The sequence below is a fragment of the Sinohyriopsis cumingii genome, chromosome 3, assembly GCF_028554795.1.
Source record: "Sinohyriopsis cumingii isolate HCF-2022 chromosome 3, ASM2855479v2, whole genome shotgun sequence".
NCBI lineage: Eukaryota > Metazoa > Mollusca > Bivalvia > Unionida > Unionidae > Sinohyriopsis > Sinohyriopsis cumingii.
The window spans coordinates 128,956,700-128,974,633 of record NC_142963.1 but is presented as its reverse complement, the minus strand read 5'-3'; the positions used below and the strand labels follow the sequence as shown (position 1 = coordinate 128,974,633).

General features: G+C 40.4%; 1 protein-coding gene across 2 annotated transcripts in view; it reads right to left on the bottom strand.

The window, feature by feature from the left end:
* Nucleotides 1-17,934, bottom strand: part of LOC149803825 (transient receptor potential cation channel subfamily M member-like 2) — a 263,431-nt gene that overhangs the window by 99,258 nt on the left and 146,239 nt on the right. For both annotated transcript variants that reach the window (XM_089953643.1, XM_089953644.1), the window contains one exon: nucleotides 15,927-16,026. In XM_089953643.1, the coding sequence (XP_089809769.1) occupies nucleotides 15,927-16,026 (100 nt within the window). The remainder of the gene's footprint in view (nucleotides 1-15,926; nucleotides 16,027-17,934) is intronic.

Here is a 17,934-nt window from a genome sequence, read left to right as displayed (position 1 = left end):
ATCAACGGCTACTCTAACCGCGGTATCGGGAAATCTATTTATCATCGAGAATAAATTGATAGCGGCATAACCCAGCATAGATGCCCTCAAATGTGGATACGCCGGGCTGTCTCCATCGCTGTAGGTAACAACTGTACCCAACCTCGTTCCATTGGACAAGAAAGCTGTTTTGCAGTTCACGTATCTATTTTTTGCCACTGCGTCCTTGATTACGAAATCATATTCTGCGTCATCTATAATCAGCCGTGAGCAATATCGTTTGTAGTCGTGGTTTTTTCCACCTTGTGTGAACTTACCAATTATTCTTCTACCGAGATCTTTTGCCTCGCGGTTTCGTTGGTTAAATATCCTCCTGGACCATTCGATGATATATTCCTCGTCGGCATCAATGTTTTTTCTGGACTCGTCAATTATGCTATCTAGACGCTCCGGTTCTGGTAACCAGACTTCAGTCTGTGCCCGGTATGATATAATCGCGTCACTGACAATCAACGAAACTAGCATGCTACAATCAATCATATACCGTAGCAGCGCTATTGGCAGCCACTTCTTTTCAGCCATGTGTCTACCGATCCAAATATAGCAACAGCGATGGAGTCCTGCCGCGAATTCAAATGATACTATGCGAGCGAATCCGGTTAAATCAAAATCAGGCAGTGGTCCATTAATAGCAACACGAGTCATTTCATGACTGGGGTGTCCAAATCGTCTAAAGTACTCAGCGGCGGATCCATACCCGAGAAAACTCGCTGGATAACAGGCAACCATATCAACCGAGATCATAGCGTCGTGGCTGTATTCAGTGTTCCATAGTCCACCGTGATAGTATTCCAAACAACTGGATTGTACATCCGGCAGAAATTCCTTGCGCGTTGGTCTCCACGCATTTTTCCTTGCTGCAACATGAGCTACAACCGATGGAATCGTAAAACAATTTGTTAGCAGTTGTTCATCATGCTCTTCAAATTCCATGGCGGTTTTTTTCATCCTGTTGTGAAATGCTTCAGTGCGATATAATTCGCCGTTTGGTCTTACAAACTGATCAAAGGTATCCGCATCGTTTTCAGCGCTGCGAAGTAACCACACTGATACAGGGTCGTTTTTACACAAGTAGGCAATAGCATCAAATAGTTTCCTCTCCGCGAGAAAACCATCCCGGGAGAATTCTTCGGGTATATACTTTACTGTTCTATCCCGTGGAAATATTGTGATCGCGGGCGTCCATGCGTGTTCGTTATGATCAATAATTTTGATTGGGGCTCCCTTCGATTTATACTTCGATTCGTATAATACTTCACCGGTTATCGTTGTAACGGTTATTGGAAATCTCAACGACGTTTCTAATCTCGCTATGTCGCTGATGGTCGCTCCACGCTCTTTTATGGTTAGTTCCCACTGGTTGATTTTGCTACGTCGTAAATCAGTCAATTTATTTCCTCGACATGCATTTGTAAAATGCTCTATTATTCGTTCTGCTACACAATTTATCCCCGTTGACTGTTTCATCGGTTTCAGTTTTCCGATATCAGGTTTCTTATTTAGCGGGTATATTCCATAAACAACTGCTGTTTCAGGATACGCTCGTTCATAGTATGGTCTGTCAATTCCGGTTAACAACCCCGGCTTGGAGTCGCGGCTGACAGTGACTGTTTTCTTGTCGCTGAGAACTGGTTCAAATTTATCACGTATGATCCAATCGCCTGATTCCACCCGGACAATGAATTTTACTCTGAAGAAATACCTTTTACCGTCAAGTTGTGATATTATCGTTGCTGCGCGGTTGTCGTTCATGGTAGCATCAACAACACCATCAATTCGAAATGTTGACCAACTATGAGATGCACCATCACGCTTGAATTCATCGATACAATCGCGTATTTTACTCAACAGGGTTTTATCGTTTATTAACGCTTTTGGTGCGTCCTTGAGGACTCTATCAAGATTGAATTTAATATTTTTCCAGGGCTTAATTACTGCTAATCTCTCGAACTCATCCATATAATTAAAACAAGTATTTAAATAAAAGAATATAGTATAATGAATAAATGCAAATGGTTGATGATTGGGTCGATAACCCCGTGCAATAAATCATGTAGAGGTGAATTCTGCGGGTATCATTTACAAAGCGTTCGTAATGGTTCTCTTGGCCCCCTCCCGTGCTTGGTTTGTCACGTTGGTGTAAGAGGAAAATCGCAGTTGTGTATTAATTGTGGCGGAAAGCGATACAGGGAACTAAAACGCTATTATGACAAACGAATTAAAAACGCCGTCATTGACCCCACCGCTGACTCCGTCATCAAAACCCCCCAAGACTATGTTGAAAGATTTATAATTAAACCAAATAATAAATTAGACAAGTAGTATTATTATATAAATGGACCAAGAATTTCAGCCACATCCCCTGCTCGTCAATTACGAGGCATCTTGCGACGGCATTGTTAGAAACCGCAGACTAAAAAAACCGGTTGGATGGAAAAACAATCACGGGTATTTAATGTTTACTGCTGGAGGGAAAAAATATCTCTGTCACAGAATCATCTATGAATGTTTCCACGAATTGATCAAAGATAGTCTCGTTATTGATCACATTGATTCTAATTATCAAAATAACAGACTGTGTAATCTGCAAGCTATCTCTCAGAGTGAAAATATTAAAAAAGGCCAGACTGGTAAGTACTCAAAAGCAGCAAGGGGCGTCAAATCATTTGATACATCAACGCACGAGGAAAAAATATTTCAGTCAATGAATGAGGCAGGAAAATATTTTGACATTTGTAGCGCCTCAGTACGATTTGTTGCAGAACGAGTATATCAAACAGCTTTCTCAAGTAAAAACGGACATAGAATTCGATTTTCATATCTGAAGGGGGATAACTCGTGAGGGTATGACGAAGTCGCCATGATAGAGTTATGCTGTCACGTGATTGCAAATAGTCGTCTGTTTCAATGTAAATGAGTTACCTATGCGCGTTCACCTGGAACGCACTACGTGCTTATATTTTTTAAAAACTCGTTATTTGTTAGGTGCGTCCGTAGTTCGATGCAAACATGTTTGACTATGAAACTTGAGTCAACAATTTACGGGTTCACGCCTCACAGCGGGCAATTGCCTGGCGGGAAACGGTTAGATGTTTTTTTTTTTCTATATAATTGGGGGAGAGGGGATAAAGCCCCCTTCGTTGAAGTTCAAAACGAACCAAAACGCAGCCCACACACTATCATTCATAGTGTGCGCGGTTGGTTTTTTCCAACTACGCAACCATGATTGATTTTTATGGGTTGCGTTTTGGTTCGGTTGAGTGCAAACCACGCCCCCGTCATTGTTTGTACTGTCCATAATTAAGTATATGTATGCCTGTAATCTGCCACAAACACTTCTGCAACATCGAGTGGAGATTTACGGCATTGTACTGTCCATAATTAAGTATATGTATGCCTGTAATCTGCCACAAACACTTCTGCAACATCGAGTGGAGATTTACGGCATTGTACTGTCCATAATTAAGTATATGTATATGCCTGTAATCTGCCACAAACACTTCTGCAACATCGAGTGGAGATTTACGGCATTGTACTGTCCATACAAAAAACGGGGTCAAAAATGACCCCCCAATAATTTTATTAAAATTTTTGATATTAGAAATAAGATGTTTATAAGAATATGGATCCCCAAGACATCAATAATATATTAACTGAGATTTCAAAATTAAAAAATCAAGGAATTGTATTATCTGATAGGCTCAACAGCGAGGAAATATTATCCGATTATGAGGTTATAAACGAGCAATCGAAGCGGGGGCGTTTTACGCTAGCCCGCGAGTATTCTTTTATAAAACGATTACAACATACAATTAATGAGAACCTGTATGGCAATGACGTAAGCGTATTCATTGGGTTATTCACTGCCGTTGAAACAATACGAAAAAAACTCGGGCGGCTTTATGAAAAACACCGCGAGATCTCTAGTAAGATTAAAAACATTAGGAGGATTATAGACGAAACCCCTGTGGGGAGCCTCAGCTTGAAGTTACCTGTGCCCACGTCGCGTGACGAAGTCGGCATACCAATGTAACATTATATACATGTGATGTGAAAAAGTAATGGTTTATTTTTTTTCGATAAAGTCGTATACTATAACGTTTTTAATTACCTATCCATATACACACACAATGACACAACTTTCGCTTCGATATATTTCTGCCACCATGGAAAGACTCGGCGGAAAATTAGAAAATTTTATTTAAAATTGCGGATCAATTTACAATAATGGTAGGTGAATCACTTACTACTCGGCTAGCCAGAGAGCGGCTAGCAGCGCTTAAAAAGTTTATACCGTTACGAGACAGAGTGAGAGAAAAACTTCAAACGCGGCAACAAATGCAAACTGATTTTGCTGTTGGAAGTGAACAGTTATTTGCTCCGGTAACTAAAGCGACTAAGGATGTTACAGCGGCAACAGAACGAGCAATATATGGAGATATTCCTAAGGAGGGCGAGCGACGAGAAGTGCCTCTTCTTCCTGTACTTGAAAAGATAGCAGCAGAGACCGAACAAACAAAAAAGTCTCTGGAAACACTTCCCGTGGATATAACAACTACTGGACAGCAACAACGACAAAAAGAACGAGTACTAGAAGAACTACAACGACAAGGTGATACTAAAGAAGAGGAAGGAGACGCTACTATAGAAAAAATATATTCACCACAAAGTATATTTACACACGATGTATACAATAAAATTAAAAGTTTAGATATCACTGAATTAGCTAGATTCACCGCGCTGAATTTTTCACCTGATCTAAGAGAAAACGCTGTAAACAAAATGTATAAAGAGTACATAAAAAATGACAAGAATTGGATAAAAAAAGTATACCTGGCAAAACGCGGCAAATTTAAAATCACAAAAAATATTCGCAATGATTTCGAGGATTTTAAAAAGATGGTATTGAGTAGAGTGGATAAAGAAAAGTCAACTGGATTTCTTGGTAAATGGGACACAACTAAAGAAACAACTGGAAATGGATATTTAGGCAGCGGCTTAGTTGGAAACGCTAGTGTTACTTGTCCTGGTAATGTTCTCAGTGATATATCACGGCTAGAGGTACTAATTGGAGGAAAACGAGCCGGAAATAACTCTCCGGAAATAATCAATGAGGCCGCTGATATTTGCAAGCGGTTATTTGCAGGCGGTATCATGGACATTAATGCATATCGAACGCTCATAGACGAACTCGTGGATGATTAAAAAAATTATAAAATTATAAAATTATCGTTTTTGTTAATTTTTGACTGTTTTTGGCCATTTTTTGACTGTTTTTTGCCATTTTTTGACTGTTTTTTGCTATTTTTTGAGGGCAAAAACCCAAGGAAATCATTTAGAGAAAATCGATGTTTTTCTGAAAAATCGAGAAAAAAACGACTATAGGCAACAAAAAACGACCAAAAATGACTAGAAATCAAGAAAAAACCAGAAAAAAACCGGATTTTTATCGAGGGCAAAAACCCAAGGAAATTTTGATAAAATTTATTCCGGTTTTTGATTCGGCGGGGGGGGGGGGGGGGGTGATCAATCACTGGTGATCACAATTACTAATTGGAAAACTGGTGTTTTTAATAAGGATGATCATACACTACAACCATGTTACCAGTACTCGTCTACGTGGTAAACTCGCGATTGCCTGTTTACCGCGCGTACTATGGAGATGGTCTCGGTAGCACCATTGCGGGGTTATTTACAAGAATGGCTCCAAAAGTAGCGCCGTTAGCCAAACAATTAGGAATGAAGGCTATTGATGTTATTCGTGATAAGGGTATTAGTGCCATTGGAGATGTTGCCGGAAAGGCACTTTCAGCCGCGCGGGATAAACTAATGTCATTGGTGAGAAAAAGAAAACAGAAACCACCGGTGATGCCATCAACGACAGTGATGCCTGCAAATGTCAGTAAAGTAATAAATAACGCCGTGGAAGAAAAACTAGAGTCGTTGGCGACGACTCCGCCAATGGCGACTTCGCCATCCGCCGATGCGGCAACCAACGCGCTCATGAACGCGATAGCGGGAAGTGGTCTACGACGAAAACGACGTTGATGGATTTCAATTGAAAACATCAACATGAATAATAATAAAATGTTTGCGCGAACCGCTGATCCCGCGTTTGATATGGATGCCCCAGTGCGCAGGGATGATTCTGTCCGCGATTATCAATATTATTCTTATTATGCAGCGCAACCTGACCTACGATCGCGAATTGAACTTCAAGTCCAAGATACCAGTAAATACTTTCTGCCGTGTGAAGCGTTTATCGAAATTGAGGGAGAACTCGTGACAAATGCTGCCGATAATGCACCATACGCAGATGACGATCGTGTTCGAGTTGGCTTCGTTAACAACGGTATCATGGCGTTATTTGAGAGCGCCAGATATCTTATTGACGGGCGAGAAATTGAATCAATAGAACGCGAGGTTGATGTTGCAACAACGATAATTGGGTTAGCGAGATACTCGGATGATTATACAAGATCGGCGGGCCCATCTATGATGTTCGCAAAGGATATCACTAATAACGCTGACCATCTTCAGTACGTCAACGTGCTGGTGGAAAGAGATACCGCAGTTGCTAATCAAGCTGAAGCAGCCAATCCAGACCGCAGGGCAAGACCGGGCGCTGAGTTCAATATTATAAAAAGTCTTAACGGTAATTACAATATGGGATTTGCAACACGAGTAACAATGTTGCAAGGACCACGCCGACAGTTTTCATGCGCGATTCCACTCCATCACATATTTGGATTCTGCAGAAATGTCAGGAAGGTTATCTATGGGGCTAAGCATACAATCGCGCTAACGCGAAGGGGTGATGATAACAATGCAATATGGCGTGCTGCTGGCGTCGCTGCCGGTAAAGTCGTTTTAACTAAAATGGCATTGTGGATGCCGGTGCTGACTCCATCAGTTACCACGGAAGCACGATTGTTAGCATTTATGGAACAGGGAGGGGGATCATTGTTGAGTTGGCTAGCGGTAACAACTGATGCTAAAGAGGATAACGTCGCCGATACGTTTACATGGCACCTGGCATCAAAACAGGGTGTTTCAGCCCCGCGTCATATTTTTATAGCGCTACAGAATAGGGAACGATTGGGTAATCAAGAACACAGCCATATGATATTTGATCAATTAGGAGTCAGGGATGTTTCGCTGAGAATAAACGGACAACAGGAACCATCCGAGGATATACAGCTTAATTACGGCGACAACCATGTCGCACGTGTGTATCATCGATTGCTGTCATATATGGGTCGTGATCAAAACGTCGACACTGGTTTGCAAATATCACAACTTGATTTTAAAAAGCTGTATCCGATTTATTATTTTTCGCTGGAACATCTTGATTTAACGAGACAATCCGTCGTTGATATACACTTCCGAGCTCGTATAGCCCCGGGTGGTGCCAATTACAGAGCAGTTGCTGTCATTCTCAGCGATAAATCAATGCTGTTGGAAGGTGTTGGTGGACGAATGAGAATCGTTGATGCGCCAGTGGAAAACATGTAATTGAAAGCACAAACGCGTTTACAATAAATGTCGTATAGTGTCGTCAGTGTAGAGTTGACTGATGGTCAAGTCAAGAAATTACGATCAAAGTCGGCTAAACAATGCGGGACCACAATAACGCTGAAGCCGTCGCAGATGGCGGGTGGTAATCATAAGATATCGTTGACGGCGCGTCAAATAAAACATTTCAATAATGCGATGAAGAATAAAAAGGGTGTTCAAATAGATTTTTCAGCCGCAGCGATTAAAAACATGGAAAAGACCGGTGGGATATTTCCGCTGTTAGCTGCGATTCCGGCATTGATTGCCGCGGCTGCACCAGCAGTGGCTAAGGCGGCAGCGTTAGGAGCCGTTGGTACCGCGTCGGGGATGGCATTGAAAAAGGCAACCGGGAAAGGCTATAAAAAAAAACGACCCGTAGCCGGAAAGGGTCTAAGACTACCGGGAACCCCGTATTCATGGTACTCGGGAAAGGGTCTAAGACTACCGGGAACCGTTTATTGACTCCTGAGTCAATGACTCCCATGTCTAATTTTGATTTAATAGACGCCGCAAACGCGTTAGCGATAAAAAACTTCAGAGGTGTTTTTATGAGGGATCAATTACCGGCGGCACCAAGGAATATTGAAACCGGCATAATTAACCTCGATGGGTCCTCCGGAGCGGGAACTCATTGGGTTGCATACGCGATTGATCCGCGTGCGATCGTCTATTTTGATTCATACGGGTTAGCTCCGCCGAAAGAGTTCATGCAGTATATCCGGGCGTGTTCAGCCCGGGCTTTTTATTCCACGCTTCCAACACAGCGATTAAGTGACCCACCGATATGTGGCCGTGAGGTATTAAACGTACTTGCGGAGATTTCATCATCGCGAAAACCACCTCATGTGGTTGTAAACGAATACACTAGTGGGGTCGTAGAAGCTCAACGGATTTTAGAGAATAACATTTACAATAATAATGATTGATATCTGGGGGCGACCGGTTTCGGCGCTGAAAGAATCCACGGAAACGGCCGCCGCCGACATAAAAAAACTAATTGAGGATGAAATCGCTGATATGTTGAATCTAACAAGTGTTGACCCGGGCGAAATAGTCGTATTTCAAGACCACCAGGGTAAATTGAAATCCAGTAATGTGTCGCTGGATGACGTTTTAATACGACAGCGTAATGCCAACAAGGGCACTATCGCGCTGTATGCCGGCGACGGACGACTCAAACCGGGTGAACATCTGTCGGAGGTGATGAATAGGATAACATTCGTCCGAGACCGTTTTACAGGGTTGAATTTATTTATGACCGAACTCGACGCGCAGGTGAAAAAATCTGCCACCGAGGTGAAAAAATCTATCACCGATATACAACTCACTACCGCTAGTTTTTTCGGGACCCCGACGGTAACCGAACCGAATCTTGCAACAATAAGGAATGCTATTTTGGATTTTGCAACGCTGTCGGGCCAATTTACCTCGTTACGGAAAAATGTTAACAGGATCGATGACAACTTTGATAAATTTTTTGGTAAAAAAAATACCAAGCTGGATGAGATTACAACAACTATAAATGATATCACTGCGTATGGACAGGAAATAAAAACAATCAAACTTGATGTTGCAGAGAACAGAAATGGTGTAGTAGTACATGAGCGGGAAATAGAAATAATCGGCGCTAATGTTGCAACGATCATAAATAATGTAGACTCGCATGGACGGAAAATAGAAACAATCAAAACTGATGTTACAACGATCATAAATAATATGGACACGCATACACAAGAAATAGGAATAATCAAAACTGATATTGAAGCGAACAAAAAGAGTGTAGACGCGCATACACAGGAAATAGGAACAATCAAAACTGATGTTGAAGCGAACAAAAAGGGTGTGGACGCGCATACACAGGAAATAGGAACAATCAAAACCGATATTGAAGCGAACAAAAAAAATGTAGACACGTATTGGCGGGGAATAGGATTAATCAAAACTGATGTTGCAGCGAACAAAAAAGGTATAGACGTGCATACATATGAAATAGGAACAATCAAACTTGATGTTGCAGCGAACAAAAAAAGTATGACCGAGAATACACGGGAAATAGAAACAATCAAAACTAATGTTGCAACGAACAAGAATAATATAGACGCGAATTTGCGGAGAATAGAAATAATCAAAACTGATGTTGAAGCGATTAAAGACGGACTACCGAGAATAACAGAGCAACTCGAAACTAATATTGAAGCGAACAAAAAAAATGTAGACGCGTATGGAGGGGAAATAAAAACAATCAAAACTGATGTTGAAGCGATTAAGGACAGACTACCTAGAATGACAGAGCAACTCGAAAAAATGAAAACACCTCATGGGATCATCGGCAGTGGCGTATACACGGTTCAATACGGATCATTCGATTGGACTCCTACGCGTAATGCAATAGATGTCACCGCAATTGTTAAGGGTATTTATCGATTGACATTGATTTCGGCGATGCAGTTCAGTATATCATCGCCGAGTTCATCCGGGTTTAACAATACAATATCAACAATCATCGACAAGGATACAATCGAACGGTTTATAATTAAAGCCGTTGATAGCAGTCTATTTAGGGCAAACATCACATGGTATGCGGAATTTGTAGTGGATCTAAGTAATTAAAAACACTAGCTCTTTTAAAATAAAAATGACCACCAAGGTAATTGAATCAGAGGTATCACCGACGTCACATCAATATCGATTCGATACCGCAAAAGAATTCTCCGCGAACTTAAAAACGCTTTCCGAACAATACCGTGCAAAAATAAAAAAATACCGTCGTAAAATAACCGCCATCGACGCGGTCGTGTACTCGGTGTCGGGTATAGTAGCTGGCACCGGTGTTATTTTATCCACGGTGACCACGATAGCCCCGATCGCTGTTCCAATCGCTGTCTCCGCGATGACAACAGTTGCTGGAGTCGCCAACGCAATCACTAGAAAGATATCATCGTGTTTTCAGAAAAAACTCAACGAGTATACAGTAAAACATCAAATAGTATCCGACGCATACTCGAAATTATCCGGGTTGATCTCGTTATCGATTGATAATTTGTTCGTATCCGATGTTGAATTCTCCACGATGGTCCAGTTGTATAGCTCCGCGATGTCAAAAATCGAGGATTTTTAACTGGAAGCCGGAACCACCTGGTTGCTGAAATTAGACACTAAAGACAACGAATAATAATAATGTCGCTGAACCCCGAAGGGTTTCAGTTGCTTCAACGGATCGCGGAGAACACCACTCCGGTACAAACAAATATGATATCGATAACGTCAACGAAACCCGAATTCAGTGTGAACTTCCCGTCGCCGGTTCCAGTGAAGGAAATAGCGCTGGCAAAATTGCGAATATATCACAGTTGGCCTAATATTCGAGCGAACGCATTTAACGGACAACAACCTAATAACTCGCTAGTTTTTGCACGGACAAATAAACCCGATGGGACCCCAAACTGGGAGGAGGTTACAATACCAACTGGGTCATACCAAATAGAGCAAATCAATAAAGAATTTCAACGCAGGATAAAATCGATCACAGGAAAAGAATCAAAAATCGCTATTACGGTTCATGAACAGACGTTATCGTCGACGATTGAAATAAGCACACCGGGGTATATGGTTGATATTTATAACAGTTCAATAAGAACCATACTAGGATGGCCTAAGAATCCACCTCATGAAATCCCCGCGGACTTGCACACGAATACGCGATCGTATCATGAGATTGATCCCGCTTATCAAATTGATTTGTCTATTATGAAAAACGTGTTATTACCCAGTAGGTTTATATTTCAAGACAGGAATACCATGCAATGGATATTTCCGTATAAGGAAGCTCCTAAATTGTCCGCCGAGGGCACAGTTAAATTAAGTGATATTAATAGGTATTTTATCGAGATTAATCATTATTACCAATTACAACTAGAACAGCTACGGAAAACAAAAGCACAAAAACACGTTGAGGTGTTAAATCAACTTATATCAGACATGGAATATATCAATGAACGAATCATCGGGACAATATCCGCTAACAGCGATGATAATAAACAACGATTCCTAACCGAGTATAATATCGCAGAAGCCGATTTACCCGATTTTAGGTTTCCAGGATACAACGCGCCAGAACTAAGAAAATCTCTTAATGATTTTCTCGCCCCATCAACTTATACCCTCAGACACGATAACGGAGATGATGGTAGGCATATTGCCCCGTACAACGTAAATATCGCATCGGTGATAGCGATCAATCTAGTGTGTGATGTTATCGAAGGGAGTTACCAGGTGGATACCAAGCAATCAAATCAAGCTCAACAGGGGTATATCCTTTATTCATTTTCACCAACAGCCCCTCCGGGATTTTTAATCGTTGAGAGTCCGATTAATCCGGTCTATATGCGATGCCATAATCGGTTTTTAACGAGAATTAATTTTAGAATTACCGATCAGTCAAATAACCTAATTGATCTACAAGAGGAGGAGTTAGTGATCACTCTGTTTGTAAGATCATAGCAGCAGGGGGGGCGATGACATCGACGCGGTCGTCGATGTGCTTACCGGACGCTGACAACGCTGGGGATCGACGCGCAGAAGGTATTAATTAAACCAAATGACGTCACCATCGTGTAAGATGGACCGACGTCGTTTTTTTTTTACCAGCGCTGACTACACCGGATCCGCTGAGTGCAGAAGTAATAATTAAGCCAAATGACGTTTGGACAAAATGTCCGATTCGCCCCCCCTGCTGCTTATTGAGGTATAAATGCCTGCAGTGGTATAAAGTATTCTTGTGTGCACCACTGTGAGATATATTCCATTACCTTTGTAAGTATTTATGGTGGGGGGATATCTGGATTGAGCACTTTTTCTACCACTGGTTGTGAGAACTGTTTGTTTCTGAGAGCATATTTTAAAAAGATCCACATGTGCAAATTGAGCAACTCTAGACTGGGATGAAACACTCTGTTTACTTGAATGTTGAGTCCCAGACCTAGATGACTAAAATCTTGAAATGGTATGAGGTCAGATATGTCCCTACTGACAAGGAGACTGACAATAAGATGGAGAAAAGCAGGTGATATCATGTCTTACCCCAAGATAAAACTGGCCTGCTGTTTTGTAGCCTCTAGCTTTTGTAGGCAAATCACAGGAACTACCTGGAATCTGTTTGCATGGGGACATGCCTCTTGCAAATCCACACTGCTTGCATAGCCTCTCCAATGTGCAACATTTAAAACCTGCTGTTGCATACCATCATGAATCAAAGAGCAAATATAGTTGTTTTTGAATGCACTTAAGTTGACAACCATGTAGAGGGTGTCATGTATGTAGCTCACGGAAACCTGGGCAAAGGAAGAGGTGCACTGAACGTGATACCGAGTCCCCAGGAAACCACTTGTCAGGTTCATATATGTTGTCATGGCAAAATTCCCCACTCATCAACAAAAGATTGGACCCTTCCCTTATGAATCTGTGATAAGGGGCAAGAGCATGAAGGTGGTGTCATTTGATATAGAGAGGGTGTCATAGCGAGAAATGATGATAAAAACAGTCACTTTGCCTCTTCTCCACTTTAGTTCAGGAGAGCTGTGGTTTTTGATGTTGTATATTCAGTTCAAAGTGGCCTGAGCTATAGGGATGTACCTGTGATCTTTTGTTGCTGGCCTTGCAAATCCCTCCACTGTAGTAGAGACTGTGCAGGTTGGACAGAAGGTTAATTGGTGGCTTATTTGTGGATTACATCAGTCTGGTGATTAAAAATGAGATTATATGATTAAGGTTGATCTTTAAGAACTGTGGAGGTTTAGAGCATTGCATCTCATTCCACCAGTTGTAAATTCATATTTGGTGTTATGGCCATGGCCATAGTATGCTGAGCCTCTGTGTTTAAGAAAAGGGCCATTAGGTAAATAGGCTCCATTGCATATCCAGTGAGATTCGGGATGGGAGAAGGTAACCTGTGGTCCACCTACTGAAAGATCGCCATAAATACTAGATCAAACATTGAGCCAACGGTCACGACACCGCACATCAACTGCTTGGTATCCAAATAGAAAAAATGGTGCATGGGGCTTGTAGAACCAACAACTACAATTCAAGGGAAGACATCTTGAAGAAAAAAGCATCCGCAGACTTGTAATTGATGATGTAAACAGCCCAAAATATCAGTAACTTTGTCAGATTGTAGACCAACTGAAAGTAGATCCTTCATCAGTCAATAATTACCTGATGTCAGAACTGAAGAACAGGTCAGTATTGTAGAGGAATGAGGACAAAACTCTGATAGGATTGGGCAGAAAACTTCTTCAGTTCAGGCCTGTAAGGCTGAGTTTTCATGCATCATAGCAAGATCTAATATTGAATAGGATACTTAGGAGCCAATTTTTGTCATTTCGAATTAAAGTAGTGAAGCTGATGTCTCTTGTGCTACCTGCAAAGTAGCTGGAAAAGAATTTCAAGGATGGCTGCTCACCACATTTGCAGCATGTCATGAGTTAGCTCCTGTTATTTCCATGGTGTCACTAAGTAGAGGCTTCTTTTAGGTTGCAAAGTCTTGAGGATGAGTGAAGAAGCAAATCTTGTAAACTGAAACACCAAGTTGGACATCATATGCTGGAAGTGTCTATTGGCAGTATGCAGGTTAGATTGACCCATGAAATTGCCAGTGTATAAACTGGACATTGTCCACAGGAAGTGCCTAACAGCACTATGTGGGTTAGACTGATACATGAGAGTTCCTCAAAAACCTGGAAGTTGAATGCAGAAGTCCTAGAAACACTATGCTTGTTAGACTGATCCATGAGAGTACCTCTATAGACATGATGTCATATGCAGGAAGTGCTAATGGTACCATGCAGGTTAGACTGATCCATGAGTGTTTCTTTACAAACTGGATGTTGTTTGCAGAAAGTTCCATGAAACACTATAGGGTTAGATGGATCCAAGAAAGTGCCTCTGTAAACTAGACATCATTTGCAAGAAGTGCCAAGAAGCACTATGCAGGTAAGACTGCTGTATAACTGGGTTCATGAACTAGTTTATTGGTTAATAAAGTAGCAAGCTGGGCATCATATGAACAGAGAGATTAGTGGCACTATGTGAGTCACGAACTGGTCTTTTGTTCTGGCAACTTGTATAAAATGATCAATAGTGGTTGTGGCCACTGGAGTCAGAGGCATATGGCCGAGTCTGGTTGTGAAGGAACAGGGCCATCTTGGCTGGCATAATGTTGTCCATTTTTGAGCTTGGGATGGGGTACAGGATACTGATCCATGTAGCCAGTCCTATTTGCTCTCTACCTTCAGCAGCTCCCCAGTAAATGATAAGGTCTTGAACCACTTTGATGATGTTTTTGTCCCTCAAGGTATGTTTCTGCACCTTTCCCTTTAGTACCCATAGAACTGCTGCCCATTTACTTATGTTCATAATATGCAAGTCTGATATGTATGTAAAGAATAACAACCCAAGTAAGCTACACATGCAGAATGGCTATCAGTCAGGTCTCGCCCATCATCTAAATCTGTAAGACAATAGTAGAACAGACAATATATACATGTGTAGTGCAGCATGTATACTGCTTCATGAACTTGGGAGTGTCCATGCTGAGGTACACACAATGACAGTTAACTGTAAAAGGGCCCACATAGGCTGTACAGGGCAGAGAATTACAGCATCACTAATAAATCTCACAAAGAGGGTGCTAATTTATCAATTACGGTAACAAGTTACCTATTGGAAGGTCAAGTTTTGACTGCCTATACAAGTAAAATCACTGAAGCGTGGCTTATAGCAACTATGAAATTGGATGCTATAAGTAAACAATGTACAGAAAACTTACCTTTATGTATCCGACCAAGGAGGAAGCTATAAAGTAAAATAAATGAGTTTTCTAAACTACACATCATGCCTGCATATAAAAAGGTACTTAAGTGTCTAAGTGTGTGAAGATGGCAAATTGATAACACTGACAAGTCAGAAACGTTGTCATTGATGAAAGAAGAACAGAAATGGCGGAAATTTATAGAAGAAGAATACTTCATTTGAAGATGAAACTTCCACTTGTTTTAAGGTTATAAACTTCCAAACTGCTTGTGTGGCCTCTCTGTCTATAAGAGAGGTGATACTTGGCATGAGTGGATGAAGTAACTAAAGAATTCACGAGATTTGGTGCCAATCCCAGTATAAACAGAAGATCACTCAATCTAATTACCACCCTAGTGGGTAGATAACTTTTAACTTTTTAAGCTTAGAATGTTTTAATCTGGGAGGGCTGGATATGCAAGGTAGTAGTAGTTCTAAGGTATTATGATTGGGTAACATATTTGAAGAAGAAATGAACTTACTGTGAGTGTTTTTGAAGGTTAGCACTCAGTTCTAGTTCTTCATCATCAGCAGCTTTAATAGCCAGGTGTTTAAGAAGTGCACATGCTACAAGGGCTCCAGCTTAATACAATGAAAAAGGTATACTTTCAAACAGTATTTGGAAAAGATTCAGTGTAAAGATTTGCTGTGACTATGGTTATTTAAATATTTTAATGTCTTAAAAAAGTCTTTCTTTTTTGCAAAGATCGAAATAATGACAAATGATCCATCTCATCACCATATCTATTTTACAAAATTCTTCTTTTATGTTAAAACTAAATATATGAACCATAAAAATAATCCTAAAATTCATGCAAATGTTACTGCATTAAAGAGAAATGCTGTATCTGAGCACATAAAAGCTGGCATAACGTTAAAAAAGGATGGCAAAATCCAATGTTGAGATACAGTCATAAAGGGAAAGATTTTACTTTGTACAATACAGTAGAAGTAGAGCAACCCACATCTTTAGTAGACTGCTGAAGGACCTGGAAAGGTAGTCAGTTGAACTGTAGGTGTAGGTCCCACCATGTTGAATTGAGTCTTTTGAGATGAAAAGTCTTTCAGATAGAAGTGAGGTATCATTGTATTAATAATATAGAGAACAGTTTCCTCAAATGTAAGACTGGTAGCAAATGCAATGACCTCATACGCTGACATGACTAATAAATTCAAATGGTCTTGGGTTCATTCTTTGCATGCTGAATAAATAACACAATAAATCTATGGTAAAACACCCCAAACAGAAATACAGTCCCCTCCTTCTGTATGTGGTAGGCACAAGCAAGATTTTCCACCTCTGGTCAGCATATTAGTTTCAGGTACCACTAGACTAGGTCCTGAAGATGTTCATATTAATGAAAAAGTTTCTAACAAAAATGTTTTCCAGGTTGATATGCCTGCTCATGGCAACATAACCAGGGGCCATCATGAAAAAATAAAAAGCCATCACAGCAGAACTTCAATAAGTATTTGTCACCTGGTAGAGCATAAATTTAACTGCTTCTGCCTGCTGAAGTTAGAGTAACAACACAACACCTGTTACAAATGTATACTGTATTAGGTGGAACTTGAGTAATATAACCCAAATAATCTGAAAATCCTGGCTTCCTCAGTAATAAATAGTGAAAATTCAAAGCATGATTTATTCTGCAATAAAGTAGAAAGCTCAATATAAATTGATACTGAAAAATATTTGAGATTGTCATGACTTTTATAAATTCAAGGCAGGATTTAGTTGCTATGGTAGCCAGCCATTTTATCTCCAGCATGTTTAAATAAAATATAACCAGTACCTATCCAGTGTCCACAGCAGATCTGTAACTATAAAAAGATTATTACTGTACAAGAAATAAACTCTGAGGGTGCAAAATTATTGACTTAACTGATAAATCATTTGCAAATTAGGCAGTTCACTCCCCAAACTGATTTAATGGATAAACCCTGTCCAAACTAGGCAGTTCAGCCTCCATACTGACTTAATTGATAAATCCTTTGCAAATTAGGCTGTTCAATCTTCAAACTGACTTAATGGATAAGCCCTGTACAAATAAGGCAGTTCAACCTCCAAACTGATGAGGACTATAGGATTAAGCAGAACTAAAAAATGCAGCATGCTCCAAATAAATTCATAAATAGATCTAAAGGCTAGGTCTTCACATCACTACACTTGTAAAGTAAGGGTCTAGTACTTGTAAAGTAAGGGCTAGGTCTTCACATCACTACACTTTTAAAGTAAGGGTCTGCTTAAAATATTAAACTTAGGTCATACTTTCTTTGCAAACACATGAACATGCCTCCTAATCATCCAAGTCAACTTGTTGTTCCAAAATCATTTATGGTCTAATTTAAGTTCAAATTTATTTCTTTAAAAAATAAATATAATGGCTTATGACCCATAATCCAGAGTGGCTTCAGAAATTATAGCATACTGCTTTGTATTATTAATCAGAATATTTTAGGTAAATGTATTAATCATGAATATAAATT